This window comes from Ostrinia furnacalis, unplaced genomic scaffold (genome assembly GCF_004193835.3).
Source record: "Ostrinia furnacalis isolate ACB-3 unplaced genomic scaffold, ASM419383v2 OfSCF1818, whole genome shotgun sequence".
Lineage (NCBI taxonomy): Eukaryota > Metazoa > Arthropoda > Insecta > Lepidoptera > Crambidae > Ostrinia > Ostrinia furnacalis.
This window is the reverse complement of record NW_021132057.1, coordinates 162,840-189,663: the sequence shown is the minus strand read 5'-3', so window position 1 is coordinate 189,663 and position 26,824 is coordinate 162,840. Positions and strand designations below refer to the sequence as shown.

Genomic DNA, 26,824 nt, shown 5'->3' with positions numbered 1-26,824 from the left:
TAAGGTATTTAGTGTAATAGTTTACGCCTTTAATATTCTTGTTCCAACGGCATCGAGAAAACAAAGTAAAACCGTGCCGTGGTTAAAATCTATCGACATCAAAACTTCCATCAAAGTATCAAAGTTCACAGTACCGGAACCGGAAACGAACATTTTTTTTATTGCCGATCCAATGCCATTATCTAGTACAAAATAAAGTATTTTTTCTATAAATTGATTTCTTTTACGACTTCTCATTAATGAATAAATTGGATTTCGTGATAAATGAAATAAAAATAATTGTGATAATATTTTTTTTGTTATCCCATTGCGTGTATTGAAGATGAGATGTGACAGATGAATGAAGTCCTGAAAGTTGACGTGTCATTGTTTACAAACAACAAGTTAATTTAACTATTTTGACTTGTTGTTTGGTTAAAATTATTATTTAAGTCCGTGTAATTTGTGTACAAAATGTCGACCCAGTCAATCGTAATAGACCTTCGGTCAGATACCGTAACAAAACCCACGGAATCTATGAAAGAAGCTATGATCACGGCTTCCTTGGGAGACGATGTCTTCGGCGAAGATCCAACTGTGAACGCTCTGCAGGCCAAAGTGGCGGATATACTCGATAAAGAGGCTGCTCTTTTGGTACCCTCGGGCACTATGGCCAACTTAATTGCTGGTAAGTGACTGACTCCAAATCTGGAAAAGTGTGGCTAGCTTATTAATGGCAATTGTTTTTGTAATATCAAATGAAAACTAAGTTATATGAGTGAAGTGTATAAGAATTCATAAGAACATAACTAAGTATGTAATGAAATCATTTTCAGCAATGGTGCACTGTTTCAAAAGGGGCTCAGAGATGTTGTGTGGTGATCAGTCGCACGTCTTTAAAAGAGAAGGTACATTTTAATCTTCTATCAAATCAAAAAAGGCAGTTTCTTACAGCTTAGTTCATAAACATTTGCTATCTTTAAACTTAAGTAAAGACAATATTTTTGAAGACTGCCTTTTTTGTAGTTATTTATACCTAAAATTACTCATGTACTATTACTATATATATTCCCTTTACTACTTTCGCAGGTGGTATTGCTGATTTAGCTGGAGTTTATGTTACTGGACTTAAAAATCTGCCTGATGGCACCTTTGAGTTGGACGACTTTGAGAAACACGTTCGAGGCTCCGATGATCATGAGCCCATTACTATGATGGTGTCTATAGAGAATACACATTCATACTGTGGAGGAAAAGTAAGCATAATTAATTATCAAGATTAAACTGAAGCATCTCACTAACTAGTGTTAGTCTATAAAATACTTATGTTCCCTAAATCTCAACTTTATGGTCTTGTTTGAATGGGCTACAGCTTCTACATAAATTAGAAGTCTTCTAATAGAAGATAAGCTAGGCCACTAAAGTTATTATTCCCAGTTGTTATCACTGCATTACTCCCTTCTGAGGCAAGTGGGAATTAATTTAAAAAGAAAAATTCCCAGTTGCCCCTAGCGGAACCAGGCGGAGGAGGTCCCCAGAGGGGACAACTGAGAATAACCAACTAAAAGTTGGATGTTAAACTTTCACCCTACTTATAACTTGCTGACTTCAAGTGACTACTTGTTGCTTTTTAGGTTATTCCCCTCGAATGGATTCAGAAGCTGTCAGAAATTGCCAAGAAGCGTTCTGTGGTTGTCCACATGGACGGAGCACGACTGTTCAACGCGTCGGAGCAGCTAGGTTTGCCGCCGTCACGGCTAGCGCGTGACTGCGACAGCGTATCTATTTGCCTCAGCAAGGGCCTGGGCGCCCCTGTCGGCTCTGTACTGGCTGGCACTAGGAGGTTCATTGATCAGTAAGTTGAAAAAGAAGTAGGTATGTGCGTGGACCTCTTTTTATAGGTCCATGGGTATGTGTTTCGCTGTTAAAGCATTGCAAATGTGATATTGGATAGAACACACAAGTGTATCCTATGTGGTTTTTACAGATCATAACAACCAGTTGCTAATTTGCTACTAAGTGGAGACTAGCACAACCTGTCATTGGGTGGCATTGCAGTTGCATTACTATTTTTTACCATAAAATTAGCAAACCAATAAGATCTGTATTATGCATGTGGTCCCACAGATATAGATATATACAGGTATATCTATATCTGTGTGTGGTCCCATTTTGGACATTAATTTGGACTGAACTTTAATAATGATCTCTACATTATGTGGTTTATATTTCACTCGTAATATTCTACGACTGTTTCAGAGCTCGCCGCTATCGCAAGATGCTAGGTGGAGGGATGCGGCAGGCGGGAGTCCTCGCCGCCGCTGGTATGGTCGCGCTGGAAGAATCGGTACCCTTTTTGTCCCGAGATCATGGCCGCGCACATTATATCGCTGAACGTATGTTATGTTTTGCAGTATACGTGATTAATGTTTCTTACCCCTGGGCCACATACATCACGTTAACATTAGCGAAATTTTGCAACTATGGATAAAAACTCGAATATTTTTTGCTCACACATCGCGAAAGCGTAAATCTTCGGGTTATAGTGATGTATGTGGTCCAGGGTGTTGATCTAGTAAATGCACAAATTAATAGTAAATTCAATACAACCACATCACCTTTAATTACAGAAATCAAGAATCTCAAACTTTCAACATTCACAGTGGAGGACATGGACGCTTCTCAAACCACTAACATAGTGCATGTTAAAATAAATGGTAAGGGTGACATCACAAGTCGCAAAGTTACTGAGAGACTAGCACTCGTCAGTCAGTCTGAAACAAGCTGTAAAACCGCTGATGGTCTTGGCATTGTGGTGCTAGCAAGTGCTAAACCAGATTCAAAAACAGTGAGATTTGTTCTGCACCATGATGTGAATGACTATGACCTGAAACATGCAGTCAAAAAGATACAGTTGGTGTTGACGGAAATTGACAAGAATAAATGAATTTATTTCATCAAAATCATAACTAATTCCAACAAAATGAAATATTGTAAGCACTTTTGTATTTGTTTTTTAAGTGTAATTTATTGTATGTGTAATAAGTTATTATTGTCTGTTGGGTGCTAAAATGAATGGAATGGAAAGCGTGCTTTCAATCTAATTCAAATCCATTTGTAAGAATCTCACAAACTAGGTATTTGTAGTATAAATTTAGTCCCCTGCCTGGTTTCAGAATTGAGATTTCGAGCATGCTCATTTTTTATTGAAGTATGTAACTTATCATGTTATGTTAAAATCTCATTTCAAAAACCAAGCTCTGTTGATTTGTATAGAATATTTATAGGTTTATGGAATAAAAAAAATATTTTAGAGTTTTTGTGTTTTTATTGTCTTAGAACTAGATGATCATTTCTTAGCCTTAGCTTCTCGCGTAGCTTTCCTCTCTGCTGCCCTGGCTAGTTGTTTGGCTGGCTTCAAGTTGCCCTTCTTACTAAAACGCTGGTTCCTCAAGAATTTGGGGTCCATCTGTAATAAATAAGCAAATTATTACCAAAATGATTGCTGAACACGTTAGGTATGCAGTTCATTGTTGCATCAAACTTTTCAGCGCAGCACAGTTGGTCAGTGTATTGCAAACATGGCCAAGTTTTACCTATTTTATAGGGTTGGTAAAATTATAAAATTTGACGTGAATTAATCTTTTACTAATCAGGACAAGACACAGTCTTTCCTATTGAATAATGTTATGTCAACTCCAATGTTAAATTATCCTGTTTTGAATCAAGCCCCTATCAACAACCTCCCACATAGTATGGACTAAATACAAGCTTAAATCCAGTGTTTCACCAATTAAAATCTGTTTTGCATTGATGTAGAAGCATTTATAAGGTTTATAGTTCACATATGTTTACATGTCATTTGCTAATAGCAAGATAACCTCAAATGAATTAGAAGGAAAATAGATTAATACTCACACCAAGGGTAGATTCGTGTCTGAACTTCTTGGGTTTCTTGATGCCATTTCTGTGGGCTTTGCGGTCTGGAAAATAAATGTAAAATTTAAAAACCGGCGTATTTACACTTGAAAACACCAACAAGGAGTTTGAGTGTAGCAGACACTCAACTATGGGGAAACACAGAATGTCTATTTATTTATCACGTAAAATATAAAATTCGAATGTTTTTACTTACTTTGGTTATGATTTGTGTGGTTCTTTGACTTCGCCATTGTATTTAATTATCTTTCCTGTAACACGAAATAACTGAATAATTATTATGTCACACCACTGGAGTTCACAATTAGCATACAAAATAAAATAGCTATCTAATGATTCTTTAGATTTATCTGGAAAATAAATTTGTAAACATGAACACGAACCTAATTCACAGGGAAGAAAACCAAAAAGAATCAATTCGATTTTGACGACTGCTGTCAACTGTCACTACTGTCAGTGAATTTTTTTTATACATTTGTGCTTGGAAATGTGTAACTAAACAGCCAATACCAACCACGTTAAAATTATAGGTCGCGCAAAGTGAGTTGAGTTGAGACCGTCAACGCAAGCAAAGATTTGTATCTGTAAACAAAATGCTATCTGCGCTGGCTGACTGACGTCTTTCTGTCTCACTTGCAGCTTGCAGACATTTATCAAGACAGAAAGACAGGTTGCTAGTGTAGTGAAGTATTCGATGCTTGAACTTTTGTATTGTGTTGTGTATTGAAGTAGGTACAACAACAACATCAGTGAGTACGTTCGCCTCAATTTTCCTTGCGCGACCCATATTGGGTTGAAAAATTGTTTGAAAATTATTTTATAGCCTGACCAGGAACATAAAAACCCTCGCCATGTTGCGGAAAACTAATGGTACTAATTTCTTTTAATGGCAACAGTAACTGAAAAGTCTGAAAACTTCATTGACATGTCACCTTGCATGTCAGTCTATTGCTGTCAAAGTGTAAACAAACTTTATTTTAAATGTGCGCAATTGATTTTGTGAATTACATAGCTAAAATCTTTTTATAGTCGTGAAAGAAAAGTGGTTCACAATGTGTTAAAGTATTTGTCGAAGAGAAATACTAAGGGTTCGGACAATATTTTCATTGAATAATGTTTCCGACAAAGGTTGTCAAATTGACTGACATGTTTATCGTATAGTACAGTCCACTATGAAAATTAGCTGTGGTTTGTTTCAACTACCTATTTTAAAGTTTTTTGTCACTTTCTAAGTGTTGAATTTTATGGAATTGGGAAAGAAGTACCGAGTTTGAAGCGTTCATGAGCAGACATTGCAGTTGAATATTCAAGTTCTGAATTTGATTATTGATGAATAATAAAATAAATCCTACTAGCTCGATTGATGTTTTCATTTAATTTATTTAAACCAGGTTACCTATAATAATATTTTTTCGTTAATTCATGAAAATATCAAATTAGCCCGTAATCCTGAATCCTGATACATAAAGTTAGCCTATTAATTTAACACAGGTACGACTGTACTCAGTGTTGCACTATCAAATGCAATTGACGCGCCTCTATGCCAGGGTTTTTATGTTCCTGGTCAGGCTATACCTTAAGATGTGTTTAAAAGCATCATGTTTACTATTACCTACGTATACCAAATTAACTAAAAAAAACTAATGTCAACAACGTCAACCACCTGACGTGTAACCTGAAATGACGTTTCGTGGATTTGTGATTTGTTGAGGAACGGGATTCGTGGACTAATTTTATTAAAATTAACTAAAAGATAAAGTTGTTCTTTACTCATACATAGCCATGGTTGTTTTAGAAGGCGAAGCAGGTGATGCTAAACCAATGTCATCTGAAGAGACTGATAAAGAAGAGACCAAAACCTCATCACCACTAAGTTTAGAAAGTATCCTTTTACACAGTGCCGGATTAGCCACGTAGCAAGAGTAGCAAATGCTACGGGCCCCGCGAATTTGGGGGCCCCGCGCTCCAACGCCTGTCTGACCGAAATAAAAAAAGATTAATTTAGATAGGAGCATAAAATATCTTGCATGCCTTAAACGCGAAGCGCTTAGGCTATGCTTTACTTTCACTTGAAAATCTAAAACTCTATTTCATCACGTTAAAAAATCATAAAAATAAGTAGGTAGGTATTTTACGTACTTTTTAACGTGAATGTTCTAATGTTTAATTATAATCGATAAAACTTATTTATTACTGTAAATAGGCTTAAAAAAGCACTTTTACACGTCCCAGTATTAACCCTACCACTGCTTCAGGACAATAAATGGGCCAGTGCTGAGAAGAAGCAGCGCAAGAAACTCAGTCACTATTGTCAGGCTTTAAAATTTAAAAAGTTAACTATAAATATTTATGCGAGCTAGGCAGTACTTAACGCATCCCAAACATTTTTATCTTTTAAATAATCATCGACTTTATAGTAGCCCTTTTTCATTAAGGTACTTTTAATATGTGCTTTGAATTTATGAATGGTCAATGGGTAGTTCTACAACAGTTTAATATTAAAGAATTTAATACATTTTCCCATAAATGAATCACCAATTTTATGCAGTCTGAATAGGCCAGTAGAATTAAACACAAAAATGAATTAAATCGGAAACCTTGGACCAGGCATACGGCTAAGCAATACAGTCGTACAGGAGGGTACAAGGAAGAGGGGCAGCCATAGTAGATAACACAGAGTCGTTCAGGAGAGTGCAAGGAAGAGGTGCAGCAACCGCAGTTAAGGATCGGCTGGGACGAACAAGGATAAGCGAATCCAACTCGCGAGCCTTGACAGGGATAAGCTGGTTAAGGCGGCCCTTTACAAGGCTTGGGGACCTGCGGGTGACGAGCTATTGGACATAGAGAGGGTTATTAATTATACGTACATTTTCTACTTTGTCGAAGATAAGCACGAGAACGGTTTGTCCGAAACATATGAATTTGGTCTTATTCAATGCAGAATTAAGTGCCCTTTAACCGTCCTGAAGACCACTTTTCGATACGGTAAGTCCTTTACGCGGTATAACCGGAAAACCGAAAAAACGCCCCTTTCGGAGGCCCCCACCACTTAAGCACAACTCCGTCGCAGTCGAAAACCTAGTAGAGTCTTAATGGGCAACCAATGAAGCCATTAAAGCAATAAAATCTTTTGTAGGAATTATTTCCGATTCAAAATCTAATTCTACTGGCCTAGAAATTTGGAACGCTCTTTTTCGTGAATTGCTCTATATTTTTGTGAACATAATATAAAAGGTTTTCATAAATGAACTGTGAAACTACTGTCAGTATGTTAATTGATTTGGAGAACAGCCTAGGTGGCGAATTAGTGCAGTTTGCAGAGCTTCTGAAAACAGATTTCTTGACTTACTTGATCTTAAAACAGATGTGGCTACTCTTATTTACAGCAAGAAACAGGAGCCTCTGGAGCAGCAATTTTATAAACTTTTAATAAATAATTCTTTAGAATCGTCTTTCCAAACTTAGAAATTGCCTTGCGCATTTACATGTCTCTCATGATCACTAACTGAAGTGGCAAACGTTCTTTTTCAACATTAAAACGTATTAAAAATTAATTAAGGAACACGATGGGACAAGAACGTCATAATCATCTTACTTTGTTGAATATACTCGTAGAGCATGATTTCCTTAAAGAAGTTGATATTGAAAGTGTTATCTCTAAATTTGCCCACATTAAATCAAGAAAAGTTCATTTGTAGATAACAGTTTTGTTTCATTTAATACCCTAAACTTGAGAACCTAAAGCAAACCAAGGGCCCCTTGATAGAAATTTGCTACAGGCCCCGCGCTGGCTTAATCCGGCACTGCTTTTACATGCTTTTTATTTTACAGGTTGACCTTTTTACCTTTTAATTAACTTTGATCTTTATATCTACTCTTCACTCTGTTTAAATCATGTTCCGTCTAACCATCCGTGAGCTACTAGACAGCTTAAAACAAGTCTGAAGTTAGAACTCTTCAGTCTTATCTTGGTTCTTTATCAAGTGAACATCAATTTTATTTTAATATTTTTTCTGTAAATTTTGTATCAGAAGCGAAAACGTGATCTATAATTTCCACAAGTTTACATATTCATTCCTAAGTATGCAAATATTTGGTTGTGCTGTGTAAAGTTTCAGTTTTTTATTTACCAATACATATCCTTAAGCTTTGGTTCAGTCTTCCGCATCACAAAGGATGCGCAGCAGCAGCACGGTCTACGTCATGGGGACTACCAGCGATACCGTGGCTATTGCTCTCGTCGTATTCGACGATTGCGTAAAGTGCTCAAAATTCCCCAGGTAAGAATGACGTTTATAAATAAGTAATGCTAAAATTGGCAGATTATGTAATTTTAAAATATAACTAGTTAATATATTATTTATTTTAGTTCTGTCAATAAAATTTTGTTCATTAAAAAAAACTTAGTTATTCAATAATCTGTTGATATTTTGTATGTGATGTTTTCAATCTGCCCTAGATTAGTATCAGCAACTACCTGCATCTTATTAGATACTAGCTTTCCGCCCGCGGCTTCGCCCGCGTGAAATTTCGTTTGTCACAGATTGTCATAAATTATAGCCTATAAGTTATTCTGGGTTATAAACAATAATACTGTATAGAAGTTCAGTAATAATCCGTTCAGTAGTTTTTGCATGAAAGAGTAACAAACATCCAGACATCCTGACAGCCAAACTTTCGCATTTATAATATTAGTAGGATAACTTAACTGGTTATCTCTCCCAGGGCGACAGGCGCCACTACCGCCGGCGGGACGTGACGACCACCCACTTATCTGCGTCGGGCGCCGAGAACCGTCTGCTCTGCGTGCCGCTACTGCAGGCCGAGCGCGCGTGGGCGCACGCCATGCAGCTGCGGCAGGAGGCCAACACGGAGCCCCGCAAGAAGTTCCACCTCGTCTCGCGGCTCAAGAAGGCCGTGGCTCATGCGCAGACCTTGCTGCAGCTTTGCGAGGTAAGCCATATGAAAACGAAAGGTTACTGACTGAATTACTCATCACGAAAGCTCAGAAACTACAAGTGCTAGTAGTCTCAAAGCCTTCTTGAGCCGGGCTCAAGAAGGCTGTGGCTCATTCGCAGACCTTGCTGCTGCTTTGCGAGGTAATCTAAATTAAAGCGAAAGGTTACTTACTAACGCACTCATCACCGAAGCTCAGAAACTACAAAAGTGCTAGGAGTCTCTTAATTCGCGTCGTGCCCCGAGAACCGTCTGCTCTGCGTGCCGCTACTGCAGGCCGAGCGCGCGTGGGCGCACGCCATGCAGCTGCGGCAGGAGGCCAACACGGAGCCCCGCAAGAAGTTCCACCTCGTCTCGCGGCTCAAGAAGGCCGTGGCTCATTCGCAGACCTTGCTGCAGCTTTGCGAGGTAATCCATATGAAAGCGAAAGGTCACTGACTCACTCATTACGAAAGCTCAGAAACTACAAAAGTGCTAGGAGTCTCTTAATTCGCGTCGTGCCCCGAGAGCCGTCTGCTCTGCGTGCCGCTACTGCAGGCCGAGCGCGCGTGGGCGCACGCCATGCAGCTGCGGCAGGAGGCCAACACGGAGCCCCGCAAGAAGTTCCACCTCGTCTCGCGGCTCAAGAAGGCCGTGGCTCGCATCCAGGCACCTCCCGCGACCTTCACCAGATCGTCGATCCACCTAGCTGGAGGCCTGCCCACGCCACGATTCCGGTTCGTGGTCGCCACTCAAGAACTTTCCTGCCCCAGCGACCATCAGCTCTTTTGGTTCTTCTACGGATCTCCTCATTTCTGATTCGATCACGTAGGAAAACTCCGAGCATAGCACGCTCCATTGCCGTTTAGGTGACCTTGAGCCTTCTTATGAGGCCAATAGTAAGCGACCACGACACACGAAAACTCAGAAACGACAAGTGCTAGGAAATTTCTCAAAAATCAGTCGGCCGCCGAGAGTAGCAGTTTCGGTATTAAGTCTGTGATGCCAAAGTTGCAAATGTGACAGTTATGATTCCAAAATCTGTTCAATGCTAAGTGGCTGCAGAAGGCCGGATCTACGCAGCGCTGGCATAGAGTCCGCGCGGCGCCAGTGCAACGTTTTTATTGAACAAGTAAAGCAACAGAGCGGGGCGTCAGGCCTTGCCTGTTACCAAAATGTTCATAGGGATACTAGCTTTTGCTTCACCCGCGTGAAATTTCGTTTGTCACAGATCGTCATAAATTATAGCCTATATGTTATTCTGGGTTATAAACAATAGTACTGTAAAGTTTCATCAAAATCCGTTCAGTAGTTTTTGCGTGAAAGAGTAACAAACATCCAGACATCCAAACTTTCGTATTTATAATATTAGTAGGATACAGATGTATAAAGTATAACCTTTCTGTGTTCAGCAAAGCGGCGTGTGTGACGCGCGCACGCAGCTTGAAGCCGGCGCGTACGCAGCGTGGCTGGGCGGCGTGCTGCTGGTCGAGCTGCAGCAGTGGCGCGCGGCCGCCGAGAGCCTGCAGCGCGCCAGCCTCGTGCTGGACAAGCTGTGCGCCGCGCTGCCCATCGACGAGCGCCACGTGTACCGGCAGAAGGTAGTGAAATAGACTAGGCTGTGTCTGTTGCTTGAATCAGGATCTGTTGCTCATGCGTGCCAATACTTGTACCTCACACGCGCCGGTGTTTGTGTGAGGTACAAACTTTGTAGCTCACACGCGATAGTGTTTGTAGCTCACATGCAACAGTGAATGTCAGTTGATCAGATGCTGTGGTATTTGCAGCTCGGGTGATTCAGTATCTGTAAGGCGGTTATCACACTGCGCCGCGCTCCGCCGCGGACCGCGTGATTTCATATAAAAAAATCCCGCGCGCAGACGCGTTGTCAGTGTGTTGTGCCGCGCGTGTTTTCTATACAAACTGAGGTACTTGCATACAATGATTAAATCTGTCTTCCCGCGTACCGCGGCGGAGCGCGGCGCAGTGTGATAACCGCCTAACTTAGATTGCGAGCGAGTATTGTAGCTCACACACGCCTGTGTTTGTAGCTCACGCGCGCCTGTTTATAACTCACACACCCCTGTTTGTAGCTCACACGCGCCGGTTTACGAGCTGCAAAACCGGCGCGTGTGAGCTACAAACGCGCCGGTTTTGCAGCTCGTAAACCCTAGTACTTGTTACCTACACACCACATACCATACCAGAAAAGTTATTAACTCCAGCCACGGGCTGCTCCGAGATCTTCCAAGTCATTTATACATCTGGCAACTAATATACTTTTAATTTCCAGTCGGAAGAGCTGAAGCCCAGCCTCCGGTACTGCGCGTACAACATCGGCGACGAGTCGGCGGCCGGCGACCTTGTGGCCATGCGAAGCCAAGGGCTCATCGACAACCTGGATTCGCTCATGGCTCAAGCTAAGTAAGAACTGTTTTTGAACGTATATTTTTAATCGAAGTGCACTATTTTGTCGTGATTTTTACATTCATAAATATAAAAACAGTGCTACAACAGCTTAGGACCTCCGCTAAAACTTACGCGGGTGTACGGAGCGGGTGCCCGCTGTGTGCCTCGCTCAAATTCTATAGAAAAATTAGGCCACCCGACAAAACTCTCCTTTCCGCTCGATCCATTTCCAGCGAAGTGAAGGGATGTGCGGTTATTCAAATCTTTTCTCGTCCCCTCTTCTCTCCGCCTTGATGGAAACGGGCCTAATGCCTGGAAATTCACCATCGCGCGGATGGAAACCCATCGCACGCATCCGCGCCATACTGCGTTGCTCATGAATTTTAGTTGTACACACAACAGCACATCAGGCTACCCATTTTTGTTGCAAACTCGCCCCTATCACAACTGCACAAGAACCCACAGTGGTTACGTTGCCGTGTCGTTCTGTACATAAAAATAAACATTAAACTTGCTTTCTAGGGAGTCGCGTTCCGGCGTAATGCATGAGGTAGAATGGCGCGGGCGCCGCGTGACCGTCCGCCCGGAGAAGGCTCGCCTGTTCCTCATCGCGCTGCAGGACTTCGACCGCTCCGCCGCCGCCGCGCCCACACTCGAGGCTCGCATCGAAGTGCTTGAAAACTGTCTTATGGACGCTAAGGACGCCATCTCCGCTATCAAGGTAATAACAATAAAAGACTATGGTCTGGTCGCCGAGTACGTAGAATTTCGTCCAATGACCCCAAGCTACCCATCCTTATCGCTCGCGCGTAATTATATTGCTGTCGCGACTGTGCGACGGACGCCCGCAGTGAGTGGTAGCTTGGGGTCATTGGACAAAATTCTACGTGCTCACAGACCAGACTATAATAATAATAAAAGACTAGCAACACACACGGCGTCACGTGACAGTCGCCCGGAGAAGGCTCGCCTGTTCCTCATCGCGCTGCAGGACTTCGACCGCTCCGCCGCCGCCGCGCCCACAGTCGAGGCTCGTATCGAAGTGCTTGAAAACTGTCTTATGGACGCTAAGGACGCCATCTCCGCCATCAAGGTAATAATAATAAAAGACTAGCAACACACACGGCGCCGCGTGGCAATCGCACGGAGAAGGCTCGCCTGTTCCTCATCGCGCTGCAGGACTGAGGGTTTTCGCGTATGAAAAATCTGCTAGATGGCAACACGTTGACGTGAGGTCTAAATGCTGCATGTTTGTTTATTTTTTCATGACATTGACAGATTTGTCAAAATTCACCAATCACGTAGCAGTTAGACCTCATATCTACGTCTTGCCATCTAGTTTCTGCCTTGGATGCTAAGGATGCCATTTTCGCCATCAAGGTATGCCACTCAAACATACACTTTTGGTATAGCTCTAACGGCCGAATACTGAAACGCCATTTAAATATTTGACGGCTTCTCAAATAGTTAAGCAGCTCCTAAACTTACATTTCGCATACTCAAAACAATATCTGAGCAGTTCTCAATTTTTAAGCACCTCTCAAATTAAGTTGCACTCAAATGCCACTTAAATGAATTTTCGCATACTGAAACGCCATTCAACGCTAAGCATTAGTCAAACAACTGTCAAATCGTCTTAAGCAGCTGTTAAATTTGAGAGTGCTTGCGCGGTATCTTAAATCCTATTTTTACCTAAATCGACCTAAATAGTGGTAAATAATGTGTTTCATCGTTATCATTTCTTTCGAGGCTCGAGGAAATACCTAGATCTAATCGCAGGAACGCAATAAGGCTGAACGCTATTGAAAAATATTATTATAATGACATGCAATTCCGAGCGAGGTTCCGCGTCCCTAAAGAAACGGTGTTGTTTCTGGATTCATAATTTGGAAGCTCTTTAAAACCCCTCACCAAATGCCATACAACCAGTGGACCAAATATTTATTATAACCCTACTATTCTAGGCAACGGGAAGTTATGAACGTGTACTAGGTGATATCTTCCAAATCTAACAGCCAACTGTGCATCGTATAGTGCACGAAGTAACAACCAAAATAGCTGCTATGAAATCGCTTTACATAAACATGCCTATTTCTGAGGATTAAGGGGACATCGCATAGCAGCATTTCCAAGAGTTGTTGATTTGTCAATTTGATGCTCTGTCAGTCAACAATGATAAATGTCAATTGTGGTTACGTTTCGGTCCACGATCGCCACTTAATAGATTTCAACAATAAAAAGTATCACCTTTAAAATTATTTTTTTAATTAAATAAAAATGCAAGCATTAATTTTTTTATATGATAAAACGAGATTTATATATAATAGAAACTAAAAATAAACTGTTCTATGTTAAGTTGATTGAGTATATTTCGATAAAAGACAATACATAACCAAACGATGCTGCGTGTAATGGATAAAAGACGTAAAGTTATCATTTGTGTAAATGAAAACATACTTTTTTTGGTAAATGTTGCCATTATGTAAACATTTGAGAGCTGCTTAGCTGATCACGGCTTCAAATCTGTTGAGTAGCGTTTGAGAATACCATTTAAAATTGAAGGATACTTAAATTTAGGAGCCCGTCAGCTGAGTGACAGATTTGAGTAGTGTTTCAGTATTCGGCCGTAAGACTCTAGCGCATAACTGAGTCAGTTAGCTGAGCTAGTTGTAATGATTTTAAACGTTTGCGTTCCATTTCAACTGAAATAGAAAGACACGGGTCTTATCGCGACATTTAGTAATGAGTTACATTATGTACTCACGGCTTGACGTTTCGGCTGCTATGGTGCAGCCGTGGTCACAAGCAGATTGGCGGCTCGCGGCGTCAGCAGCCGAAACGTCAAGCCGTGAGTACATAATGTAACTCGGTCATAAATGTCGCGTTAAGACCCGTGTCTTTATATTTTAGTTGAGCTAGTTGGTGCCTGAGGTATGGGAGCACGGTAGAGGTGACATTAATAACGTATGACGTGACTGAGCATATAAGTCTGTGACGCTTGACGTCACATAAACAGCCTCCTGTGCCGCTAGAGCTGTGTCCAGGACTTCGTACGCGTGAAAATAGTTTGCCATTTTCTTGATGGTCTGCGCCTATTGGTCGTAGTGATGGGGTTTGAATTTCAGTGTAGTCAAAGGGCCTGTTTATTTTTCTTATTATGGACGCTCGAGATGGATATGACGTGTATAAGTGCCCTGGAAAGGGCCTATGTACTGAATAAAGTATTTCATGTGGGATATTCTATTTTAAGGACGAGATCAAAAACGACCCGAAGCTGAAGACGGCGTCTGCCGAGGAGCCGCAGCTGTCCGGCATCAACTATCTGCTGTCGTACCTGATGTATCTGCGTCTCATGCGTACCATTGAGAGGAACAACTTGCTCGTGCAACAAGCCGAGGACGCGCGCCGTGGCGGCGTGCAGCTGGACGGGAAAAAGGTAATATAAATAGAAAATATTTTATTTAAGTTTTGTAACTATTTTTTTGAGGATTCCTCTCTTTATGTTTTAGTAAATTGTATGACACCTAAAACGCAAGATGCGTTGCGATTTCGCAGTATCGCGCAACGCTCGTGTGCTCGCCTCAGATATCGCAGCGACACCGCTCCGGCGTCGAAATGCCGCTGAAGCGCATCATGTGCTTTCGACTGGCTTATTCAACTATTCCCCATTGACAATCCCCGTCAACGGGGATTAGTGAACTTTTTGTTCACTATTCCCCGTTAACGCAATTGGAGCTTATAATGTTAAAAATAAAATCCTAATATAACGGGGAATAGTGAACAAAAAGTTCACTAATCCCCGTTGACGGGGATTGTCAATGGGGAATAGTGAAATAAGCCTTTCGACTGTAGAGAAATTCACTCTTTCAGATGTGACATTTGTAGAATTCCAGGACAAAACATTGATTAAAAACCAATGACCAGTCTAAAACAAAACGCAAGGCAAGATAACATTTTACACTATGTCACTTCCCATTTTTTAAAATTCCCTTCTTTTTACGTATAGGTGAGGCCGCACGACCTGACTCGCCTGCACGAGATCATCCTCCAGAACTACTCTGAGCTCCAACAACTGCCTGGCTTCGAGACCGACGCCGCCTACCAGAAGGAGATCGAAATCCAGATGCAAGCGCACCGCGCTTTCCGCTGCTACTACATCGCCCAGGTGTTAACCGGCCTACGCCGCTTCCGCGAAGCGCTTGCTATGCTTGAGAGAAGCGACAACTACGCTGCGGATTCACTGGCGAGCAAACTCGTCGAGAAACAACTGAAGGATAAGCTGCAAGTGCTCAAGAAAGAGATAGAAAGCTGCAAATTTGAAGTGCATGCCGATTCCGTTCTGGAAGACGACGATGAGCAGGATGAGGATAGTAAATACTCCTCTAGCAAGTATAAAGAGAAGAAGCCTCTCGTGGAGCGTTTGGACGAGTATCGCGAGGATACACAGGTTCTGACCAAGAATCCGAACGTGTTCAAATTGCCGCCGCCGATGGAAGCCATTCCTTGCAAACCTTTGTTCTTCGACTTGGCTTGCAACTTCGTGGAATTCCCGAACCTGGATGATAAGACCGGCGCCGACGGCAAGAAGCAAGGCGCAGGCCTCACGGGCCTCGTCAAAGGGTTTCTGGGATGGGGTAAAAGTGACAAGTGAATTTTTATATTGTACATAGCTGGAACTTTTTACTGCAATCGAATAGTTATTTTATCGGGGGATACGTTGCGATGCGATCATTTACTGTTTGTTTGCGGATTTAAAGATTCAAATATATCTATCTATATACACAGTTTATTAAATTATAATTTATTATACAATCATACTCTCACCTCTTGAGTTATGTTAAAAATTGCTTTTTGAGTTGGGTCGAAAATAAACACAGCGTTCTTAATTATGTACACCAAATTTTATAATAAAACCGATAACATGTATTTAACAAAAAAATATTTTTACACAACTTAATTATTGTTGTTCTATTATTTGAAAGTACAAAAATATTATAAATTTCGATAAAATCTGAAACAATTATAATTATTTCACATAGCGTTATTTCTACGCAATACGCCTTTAATCACTTTTGGCTTAGACTCGCGATACTTTATGTAAATTGTATATTATAATGCAACCAAACGTTGCATAGTCACAGTGACCTTAAAGAAATCAGTTCCAACAATTGAATGTTTCATGGCAAAATAAAAACTGGCAAGCTCTGACCCTGTAAATAAAGTATTAAGTAGAAAAGAGCAACATGCATCATGTTTGTTGAATAAATACGATTATATCTATTACAATAGAAATTAGTGGATAGTTGTAGAACTAAGTATTTCACAGTTCTCGTAATGAGATCAGTTACAACCGGTGGGGTCAACATTTAAAGGTGACTCGCACATTCAATAATATATGGAACCAACTATAAGAGAACCCCTGAGCAAACCAGTTTCTATAATATTCTATCGTATGTGGAAAGCATGGGCAATAAGCATTACTTTTTACGGAAACGTATACACACTGAGCTAGTCCAGTTTAACTTCTATGTAGGCAGTAGGTACTCGCAAATTTCTAGACACTGATTTCAACAATAAAACAATGTACGTACACGTACTTCAGACAAGATTTTATCAGGTAGACACTAGTTGCCTATAGGCACGCCATCTGATTAGAAGAATGCGTTTTTTTAATCGGACATAAACGTCGCTAGTATAGAGCTACAAAGCGGAAACGACAATACGACAGTAAATTGTTTACGTATATGATTGTAATGTCGCTCCAAGTCCCAATATGTATGAAATACAATTTAACCAAGATTCTAAAACACAAGATAGTAAGTTTCATTATGCATTCAAATGAGTCTGATATTTGTAAAGGTTGTAACAATTGATATCCGTTTTAGTGCATTTTAGATACCGATTTTTAAGCTTGGGCTCAAGAGCTACTAAAAAACTAGTATAGCCTGTTTACATTTATCGACTTATTGTCGTCTCCACCCTGCATAATAATATATAAACTACAGCATACACTACGTACGCATCCGTATACACTAACATATTTCGAGTGAACATAAATAGTAAGTCGGTTTACGGTCATCGCGTGACAATCCCACACGTTCCGGAACTAATAGTCTTGAATCACATAGGTCGAGTGCACGTTACGAACACGTCTCGCAATGCAGGAACGGACGATATGTTTAGCGCAGTGCGGGCCAGTGCGCCGTGTCATGGGCCACAGAATCACGCGGCGACACTAGTTGCCCGCACGTGGCGCACACTTCTAGAGATGAGCCCATGTTCCTGCCCACGACCAGCTCCTGCTGTTTCCCAATATCTGGTAGCAAAGCGACAAGTTCCGGGAACACGGTGTCCAGCTGCTCGCCAACCGCGGCCCGGCAGTGCTGGTAGAACTCCTCGGCGCTGATGATGTTGTCGCGGAAGGCGCGCGAGGCCACCTTGAAGTCCTCGACGGCCGCCGCGCCGCCCAGCGCCAGCGCGAACCGCTTGACCAGCGCACGGTTGCGGCGCTCGAACTCCGGCGGCGGGATGTAGGCGTGCACCGGCGCCGGGAACGTCTGCCCCGCCGAGTTCGTGAACGTCATGCCGTCGCACGCCGGCCGCGCCTTGAATCCGGGCGGCACGCTCGCGATTTTTCCGTTGGGAGTCTTCTTCGGCTGCGGCGGCGCGTTATCGCTGCGTGGGTTCAGCGGCGGATAATCCCGCGCGGACATCTTGAAGTCGCCGTTGCCGCCGTTCCGGCTCCGCTCGCTTGCGGCGGCGCTCTCGACGGTCTTGATCTTGCTGTCGACGGCGGGCGCGGCGTCGGCGCTGGCGGCGTACGACAGCTCCCGCGCGATCTTCTTGTCGACGACGCCGTTCACGTACGCGAGCTCCGAGATGTTCTCCTTTTTTGCGTTGTTCTGCTTCTTCTTGTCCTTCTTGCTCGGCTTGAGCGGGTCCGAGTGGGGCGGCTGGGGGTTAGGTTGCGGGGGCGGCTGGGGTGTTTTCTTGGGTTTCGCCTTCGCGACGGGGAGCGTGGGAAAGTCTGCGACGGCGTTGAAGCTGGGCTGGCGGGGGGGTGGGGGCGGGTCGGCGCGCGCGGGGCGGGGCTTGTCCTTGCCCTTGGAGACGGTGATCCATTGAGGAGGCGCGGACGGCGCGGCGGCGGCGGCGGGCAGCGCGGGGAAGTCGCTGCTGAGCGGCGGCCGCTTGGGCTGCGACTGGCCGCCGCCGCTGCTCTGAGACTTGGACAGCGCGTTCATTTCCTGGCTGTTGATAAGGGCGACCTAAAAATGAACAAATACACAGATTGTTAATTTAGGAGCAGGTGAAAAGTTAAGATTCTAGGTGAAGGAATGTCCGAGCCATAGAGATATAGAGAGATGCCAACTAATGCGCTGAGTTCGAAACTCAATGTCGTATAGATGACCCACGCTGAACTGTCCCACCAAACTCAATGACAGGGGGGCGCTACTACCGTTCAACTATATGGTTTCCAACATGGCAAAAATCGGAACCAGCGATCTGGTATTGACGGTGGCGCCCCACTGTCAATGTCATCGATAGGACAGTTCACTATTTTGGAACTATATTAGAAATTCACACACACAAAGTAATCAAAATATTTGCTTATTATCCACTGCGGTATCAGTACTCAACGTCCGAATAATCTTTAGTACTACGCAAGCAATGTAAACTGTTTACATTATGACGTCGCTACTGTCTTCAATGCTCTCACGAGCAATGTGTTCAATTTCTGGGCATATTGCTGCTACACCGACCCCGCCCCCTTGTCACATCCCCTTTCAGTATCTATGGTCTGTGACTGTAACTGTGACGTCACCTTGGGCTGCTGCACGGTGGCGGAGCCGAGGCTGGGGTGGTCGTCGCGCGCGGCCAGCGACGGGAAGTCGTCGTCGGCGAGCGGCCTGGTCTGTGACTGTAACTGTGACGTCACCTTGGGCTGCTGCACGGTGGCGGAGCCGAGGCTGGGGTGGTCGTCGCGCGCGGCCAGCGACGGGAAGTCGTCGTCGGCGAGCGGCCGCTGGTCTGTGACTGTAACTGTGACGTCACCTTGGGCTGCTGCACGGTGGCGGAGCCGAGGCTGGGGTGGTCGTCGCGCGCGGCCAGCGACGGGAAGTCGTCGTCGGCGAGCGGCGCGCGCGGCGGGAGCGTGACGCGCCCGCTGGTCTGCGTCAGCCTGAAGTTGCTCGCGCTGGCCGGCTGGCTGTGCACTTGGATCGCGAAGCTTGGCTTAGCTGAAATTTTAAAATAATTATTTAGGATGGTTGTTGTGACGTCACGTGTAAATTGTTCACGCACATCCCTAGCTCAGGGGGACGGTGCGCGCGCAGTTTCAACCCGCCAATTCCCGCGTCAATCTCCGCCTAACGCCCGGACGACGTCGATCTAAACGCACGTGTGTGTTCTCTCAGGATAAGCCGCCATATTGTCGCATCGTTATGTGTACATCGATAAAACTGGCGTAAACTTCATTTTATTTGAACAAGCATTTCATTTGCCAGCCCAAATTCCAACATAAATATTGATAAAATATATGACCATATATTTTATCAATCGACCAACGGTCAATATCAGACCGTAGAGTGATAGCAATTGGGAACGTGCGAAGTGGGTGGAAGGGGTAAAGAAAACGATCGCTGCGCTCGTCGCGGCACAAATGTGTAACATTATGGGCAAGGGAAGCAAACAAACTTGTCTTGTCATTGTCAATGTTGTTTTGATTTTAATGTGATTGTGTTAACTTATTCAATTGTATTGATGATATTGTACATGTATGTTGTGTTTTAGTTAATTTACAGCCTCCAATCTTTTCCAAGAGTAATGCTGTTGTAAAAGGTAAATAAAATTCAACTTTTGAAAAACATAACTGTTTTTTATTTTATAAAGTTCTGCACTTATATTATTATCATTATAATATTAAATTAACACTTTCTTTTCAGTATCATTACTGCAACACATCCAAACATAAGAAGTTAGCATAAATTGGAGATATTTGACGTAATATAGATTTTGGTTCACAACCAGTCAGTCTTAGATACTGATCCATACATTATCTTGAAAATAGCTCCCTTTGGAATATTTACAAGCTACAAATTGACGAATAATGGGTTCTCCTCATTGTTGTTCGATGCTCGTTTTTAAATTACTAACTTTGTTGTTAATGTAACATATTAAAGCAGCAACATGTTTGCACTTGCCGCTCTGGTTATAAACGCAGCTGCATTTTACTCCTGTGATAACCCTAGCATGATCGATCTGTAATAAATGCAATGAATATTAATTTTATAACTTTCTCTAAATCTTTAGTCATATTTTTAGGTTAGGAGATTACTTACGTTTAAACTTGTTTTATAGGGTGTCGAGGTCACCGATGTTTGACGAATGATGGTGGCTCAATAAATAACTATTGCCATTAGTTCTCAGCTCTTATACATTCCTCACATGCTCTGCTAGCACCAATTTTTTTCCTTTTAGCTGAGTTTGGGGTTGGAAACTTATTGTGTGTTTTACACACTCAAAACCAGTTTTTATAATGACGTCCATTTCTCCATAAACAGTTTTTATCAAATTCCATTCAACGTACCATTTATTGTCTTTTAAAGTTTATTTTATTTACTCTAATCAATAAAAATAAGAAAGCTGTTGTTATTTATTTTTTGACATATGCCCCTTAAAGTTTCGTTGGCAGATGGCGCTAATGTCGTGCACGTTCCCAATAGAGTGCACTTACAAGTGTTCCGTACGATGGCTGTGGGCGGGGCCGCGGGCGCGGGCGTGGAGCGCGGCGCGCCGCCGTCCAGCGCGGGGAAGTTCTGCTCGTTGCGCAGCAGCCCGTCGCGACCTGCGCACGACACGACACGTCATAACGTTACGTCGACGGATACATGAGCTGACCACGTGTCACCACTAAATGGCTGGGTAATCACACTGTCACATGACCTAATCACTTTCCATTAGCTCTAAACGCCACAACCATGTCTCAGAAAAAAATGTAGTGTAGGACGGCCAGCAGCTCAATGGGCAGAAGATCTAAGGTGGAAATAGCTGGTTGAAACACGCGGGAGATCCTGCTTTGTGTCGTTCCTTCCTTGTAGGACACTTCCGTCTAGCAGATGATGTGTTTGGCCAAAATGATCTTTCAAATTCGCACCTATTGCAACTACATAAGCCAGTTTTTCAGCCAAAAGGGATGTGGGCGACGCAGGACCGGCCGTTGCGGAAATCAATGGGGGAGGCCTTTGTCCAGCAGTGGACGTCATTTGGCTGAAACGAACGAAGCCAGTTTTTAGTTTGATGTGCCGTCATCTGTATTTATTTTTTATTGTGTAGCAACGAACGCGTACCTCTATACGCGCGCGAGGGCGCATTGAGCACAAGGCAGGGGTGCATCCCTCCATCCGCCGCGGCGAGGCGCGGGAACTGCTCGTCGTTGCGCGTGTCATAACAGTAAGAAGGCGCTGAATGCAGGCCGCTACCAATCAACATGGAAATCATTGGGGGAGGCCTATGTTCAGCAGTGGACGTCCTACGGCTGAAATATGATGATGATGATGAAGTCAGTTTTTAGCTTGATGTGCCATCGTCGGTACTCAGTAGTGTGGTTATGTCTCGTACGAGACGCGGGAACTGGTTTCTGTCTTGATATTCCGTCGTCTGTACCCAGTTGTTTATGTATTATGTCCCGTACCTCTATACGCGCGGGAGGGCGCATTGAGCACAAGGCAGGGGTGCATCCCTCCATCCGCCGCGGCGAGGCGCGGGAACTGCTCGTCGTTGCGTGTGTCATAACAGTAAGAAGGCGCTAAACGCAGGCCGCTACCAATGGATCAACATGGAAATCATTGGGGGAGGCCTATGTTCAGCAGTGGACGTCCTATGGCTGAAATAATAATGATGAAGTCAGTTTTTAGCTCGATGTGCCATCGTCGGTACTCAGTAGTGTGGTTATGTCCCGTACGAGGCGCGGGAACTGGTTTCTGTCTTGATGTTCCGTCGTCTGTACCCAGTTGTTTATGTATTACTAGCTGACCCGGCGAACTTTGTTCCGCCTTAATGGCAATAAATAAGCAGACTTTTTTATTTCGAACGGGATAAAAAGTATCCTATGTCCTTCTCCTGGCTTTAAACTACCTCCCTGACAATTTTCAGCTAAATGTCCCGTACCTCTATACGCGCGCGAGGGCGCATTGAGCACAAGGCAGGGGTGCATCCCTCCATCCGCCGCGGCGAGGCGCGGGAACTGCTCGTCGTTGCGCGTGTCGATGGCGGCGGCAGCCGGGGCGTCCCGCTCCCGCTCCCTCTAAGAGATATAAGGTCATGTCCCGTACCTCTATACGCGCGGGAAGGCGCATTGAGCACAAGGCAGGGGTGCATGCCTCCATCCGCCGCGGCGAGGCGCGGGAATTGCTCGTCATTGCGCGTGTCGATGGCGGCCGCGGCCGGCGGGGCATCCCGCTCCCGCTCCCTCTCCCGCTCTCGCTCACGCTCCCGCTCCCGCTCACGTTCCCTGAAGACACATCACTACTTGTAATGCAAGGAAACATTAAAGATCTACTTAAGCAGAACCCACCGAGGCAGTGAGCGGTCCGTTAGCAGGTGGGAAAAGATTGTATGTGCAGCTACGCCACCGCAGTTTCTGTGTGGCATAGCAACTGGAATATTACAAAAATTCCACCTGCCGCACCAGGTACCGCTGGGTATACCTACTATCAGTGGTCCATAAAAAATGCCGATTAAAAGACTATCTACCACATCACATGGCTTCTAAAACACCTTTATTTTCGTATCTTCAATCTGATCACCATTTTTATTTTACGGTATTTTTAATTTCTCAGTTATCAATTTATCGATACGTTCGACTTATATGCTGTAAATTGGACCATAAAATATAATCATTCTTAGACCATAAACAAGTAAGTAGGTATTGATTATACAGAATGTAATGTTATTGTTGCAGAGTCTACAGAACGTGAAATAAGCTGCTTGCACATGTATTCCAATTAATATTTTTATAGTTCTTGGAACTTACTGTATAACAATGTTGCTAATTTTTATTATTCATTCTAATGCAGGGATTCCCCTTTTAAGTAATTTTACTAGACTTTGTCTCTAGTGAAATATTGATAAGGAATGTAATGTATCTAAAATAAACTTTAGAAACAGTGTTGCATAATAGGTACGACAATGTTAAGTAATCAGTAGGGATAAATATTTGTTATAAAAGAAGCAAATAAATAAATAAAGGTTATAATAACAATTAAACTAAGCTCTCTAACATAGTTTCGGTTTGATTTATGTCACCTTCGCTCATTGTCTCATGCGTAGGTACGACAATGTTAAGTAATCAGTAGGTAGGGCTAGATATTTGTTTTAAAAGAAGCAAATATGTAAATGAATAAAGATTATAATAACAATTAAACTAAGCTCTCTAACATAGTTTCGGTCTGATTTATGTCACCTTCGCTCATGTATCAGTCCTTCGCTTTGCGTGAGAAGAAACATTCGAAATTATGGTCGACGTTCAGACTTCTGTACATAGGGTATACAGTAGCAGCTTGCTAACGAGTGGGCAATCTTGAGGTGCCCTGCTAGGGTGGGGCTACATAAACTTTCTCCAGAACAGTGGCACCCGGCGGCGAGAGGGCATGATTACTAGTTTTAGTTCTGTAGTAGCTGGCAACAAATGTGTGGGGTTACTTGCCTCTTTCGTTTCATTCATTCATTGCAGCAGTTAGTTGTCACAGCGAGTAGGCGGGACTTCATGCTTCAGTAGCAGTTAGATAGTGGGCGGAGCTTCCTTCTTCCTATCATTCCAGTAGCGGAGGCTGCAAATGGGCGGGGTTACCTGGGCATGCGGCCGACGCTAGGATGCGGCGTAATGTTGAACTGCAGCTCAAGAGTGCGAGCTTGACGCGCCGCGCCTCGAGGCATGTTTCGCCCGTGCACCGTCGCTTTGTGCGCTGTGTGCAACCGTTAACATGGTAAGTAACGGTAACTGCTGACGATCTGACGTGTTTTCTATAGTCTGGACGCCGGCCTAGGATACGCGCCACGATATGATCTTATCGTTTCTTTAAGACGACAAATATATTGGTTACTTTAAGACGAGTGTATGGGTTTATCGTCTAAAATCGATTTTATCGATAAGACGATATAATGGCGGGCATTCAAGGCTAGATGAAAAATGTGTATCAATAAAGTTATGTATATGCAATTGCTAATTGCTGACGTGTTTCCTATATTCTGGAAGCCGGCCTAGGATGCGCGCCACGATATAATCTTATCGTTCATCTAAATGACAAATGTATGGGTTGATCGTCTAAAATCGAGAAAATGCGTAGAAAATACGACATAATGGCGGGCATCCTAGGCTAGCTGAAAAATGTTTGTCAATAAAGTTATGAATATGCAATAGAAAATGTCATTAATATGGTGACGAACTAAAATACTAATTGATCGTTTTTCTCATCTATCCATAATACAAATAAAATCCATAATGAATGACTTGAAATCAATTTTGAATTAACTAAAGTTGAATCTTTCTTAAAACATACCTTTAAGATCAATTTCACTTCGGAAAACAGCAGTGAGATGTTGTCCAGCGCACTCCCCATCCTCACAAAGGTAGTGATCGCTGCGGAAATGTTGCGCGAGCGCAGAGTGCGACGCGTAATACAAGTTGCGGCCGTCGGCGTCACACAAGTGGCAGTAAAGGTGCTCCTTCCGTAAGTGACGATACAGCTCGTCGGCATCCATGAAGCGTTCTTCGCAGAATTCACACAATGGGTGACCACTAAAAATAATTAAAAATCAATTTAGTTTCTAATTGGATAAAATGTGAGTGTACAACTCCGGAACCTTTATGAAGGCTGTAAAGATCAGAGTAATTTCTTACCGATGTGATGTATCGTCTAAGTCACCTTTACGTCTATGGTGTGCTAATTCTTGACGAGTGTAGCACTTTCTTTCACCAGTAAAAATCTAAAAGCAAATGGAATTCAATTAGAATTAACATCTAGTTATAATTTAAAATATGGTGATATAAATTACTAGCTTTCCGCCCGCGGCTTCGCCCGCGTGGAATTTTGTCTGTCACAGAAAAACTTTATCGCGCGCGTCCCTGTTTCAAAAACCGGGATAAAAACTATCATATGTTCTTTCCCGGGACTCAAACTATCTCTATGCCAAATTTCATCAAAATCGGTTGCGAGGTTTAAGCGGGAAAGCGTAACAGACAGACAGAGTTACTTTTGCATTTATAATATTAGTTGGGATAGTTAACATACCCTCAAATGTTTAACGCATAAATCACAGAAATATCTTTCATGAGCTTTTCTCATGTGGTCGCTGAGCATGCTGAATGTCCTGAACGGCGGTATATTATCACACAGTTTACAGCGATTTTCCAAGAGTTGTTCATAAGCTGTTTTTATCTGTTGACTGCAAAATCCAATCTTGAATTGTCTCTCAAACAGTCGATCAGTGAACACTTGATTACGAAGCTCTTTATAAGGTTGGATGGAATCAGTAAAGACAACCTGTAAAAGCAAAAAATTTAAGTTGGATGATAAAATGAAAACGACAAGTGGTGGGGAAAATCTGGGTAATTGCAGTTGCAGGAAGTTATCATTTGTTGAGCAAAATTATGTAAACAATGAAGGTAGTGATGTATTTGTATTTGTAATGTTCCAATTGGAAACCTTACTCAAATAAAATAGAATTACCTTTAATTGAACCTTTTTTAATTCATGAAATGTCTTTTATGGGCTCAAATAGTAAAACATTATTTGTATTGCCAATATTGTGCAATCACTTTTATTATTAATGTGTATGTGATTTCAATTATTTTGTTTTAGTTTTACTATTGCAATATGTATTTAAAAATGACACATTTATTAAATTCAGTTGAAATGGTCGACTCTCACAAATTATGGCTACTACAGGCAACAAAATGGACTAAAAGTATTTAATTTTTTTTTCATGACCAGTTATTATTATGACTTGACAATACTAATTACCAAGGTTATCATCCCGGGATATGTTTACTTAGACTAAATTATGTTTAGAGAAAGGTTTATGTCTCATACTTTCCAAAAATTATCAAGGAATTGGACCTTACACCAATATTTATCTGTCCTACCTTATATTATGAGTAGTGCAGAAACTTACCCTAGAAAGATCCTGGCGGCATATAGGGCACTCATTTTGGAGGCAGAGCACCCGCATACGTGTAGAACACTCAAAACATACGGGATGGTCGCACTCCCCAATAGAGTAATACAGGACGTTCTTGAAACACACTACGCAAGTAGTGTTATCATTCGCCTGGGAATCGGCCATGTTTTCAACTGTTACGCTGAGGGGCTCTGAAAGAAAATACTTAGTTTAGTTTTGAGCAAATAGCGATTTAAACGTTGTAGAGAGCTTAAATTAATTATCATACGTAAGAGAAAAACGAAGGACGAAAATTTCTCGACACTCTGACAAATTGACAGTATTTGACAGGTGTTGGAATTTTGCACAGAAATCAAACTTTTTTTTAAATAAAGTAGACAAG

The 26,824-nt window shown here is 42.7% G+C and overlaps 4 protein-coding genes across 6 annotated transcripts; 2 read left to right on the top strand and 2 right to left on the bottom strand.

Moving 5' to 3' along the window:
* The first annotated feature begins 346 nt into the window (after positions 1 to 346).
* On the top strand, positions 347 to 3,294 carry LOC114353815 (probable low-specificity L-threonine aldolase 2). Its single transcript, XM_028305937.1, has 6 exons — positions 347 to 667; positions 816 to 887; positions 1,069 to 1,235; positions 1,614 to 1,834; positions 2,239 to 2,375; positions 2,610 to 3,294. The coding sequence occupies exons 1-6, from the start codon at positions 454 to 456 to the stop codon at positions 2,924 to 2,926; spliced, it is 1,128 nt and encodes a 375-aa protein (XP_028161738.1). The 5' UTR covers positions 347 to 453; the 3' UTR covers positions 2,927 to 3,294.
* Positions 3,288 to 4,382, bottom strand: RpL29 (ribosomal protein L29). Its single transcript, XM_028305942.1, has 4 exons — positions 4,302 to 4,382; positions 4,115 to 4,169; positions 3,898 to 3,962; positions 3,288 to 3,448 (listed from the first exon to the last, which is right to left on the bottom strand). Exons 2-4 carry the CDS (start codon positions 4,149 to 4,151, stop codon positions 3,329 to 3,331), a joined length of 222 nt encoding a protein of 73 aa, XP_028161743.1. The 5' UTR covers positions 4,152 to 4,169; positions 4,302 to 4,382; the 3' UTR covers positions 3,288 to 3,328.
* Positions 4,383 to 5,610: 1,228 nt separating this feature from the next.
* Positions 5,611 to 16,047, top strand: Srp68 (signal recognition particle 68). Of its 3 annotated transcripts, XM_028305927.1 has the most exons (9): positions 5,611 to 5,800; positions 8,077 to 8,198; positions 8,644 to 8,871; positions 10,266 to 10,454; positions 11,147 to 11,277; positions 11,785 to 11,854; positions 12,227 to 12,355; positions 14,513 to 14,698; positions 15,269 to 16,047. In XM_028305927.1, exons 1-9 carry the CDS (start codon positions 5,701 to 5,703, stop codon positions 15,911 to 15,913), a joined length of 1,800 nt encoding a protein of 599 aa, XP_028161728.1. In that variant the 5' UTR covers positions 5,611 to 5,700; the 3' UTR covers positions 15,914 to 16,047. The 3 variants fall into 3 exon arrangements, with proteins under 3 accessions (XP_028161728.1, XP_028161726.1, XP_028161729.1); XM_028305925.1 differs by lacking the exon at positions 12,227 to 12,355 and having other exon boundaries at positions 11,785 to 11,983; XM_028305928.1 differs by lacking the exons at positions 5,611 to 5,800; positions 8,077 to 8,198; positions 8,644 to 8,871; positions 12,227 to 12,355 and adding an exon at positions 9,109 to 9,282 and having other exon boundaries at positions 11,785 to 11,983.
* A 324-nt stretch (positions 16,048 to 16,371) lies between these two features.
* On the bottom strand, positions 16,372 to 26,790 carry LOC114353821 (E3 ubiquitin-protein ligase ZNF598). The gene is made up of 10 exons (XM_028305943.1): positions 26,711 to 26,790; positions 26,437 to 26,633; positions 25,554 to 25,805; positions 25,163 to 25,248; positions 24,822 to 25,060; positions 24,113 to 24,227; positions 22,596 to 22,774; positions 20,999 to 21,109; positions 19,318 to 19,502; positions 16,372 to 18,530 (listed from the first exon to the last, which is right to left on the bottom strand). The coding sequence occupies exons 2-10, from the start codon at positions 26,605 to 26,607 to the stop codon at positions 17,442 to 17,444; spliced, it is 2,427 nt and encodes an 808-aa protein (XP_028161744.1). The 5' UTR covers positions 26,608 to 26,633; positions 26,711 to 26,790; the 3' UTR covers positions 16,372 to 17,441.
* Positions 26,791 to 26,824: the final 34 nt, after the last annotated feature.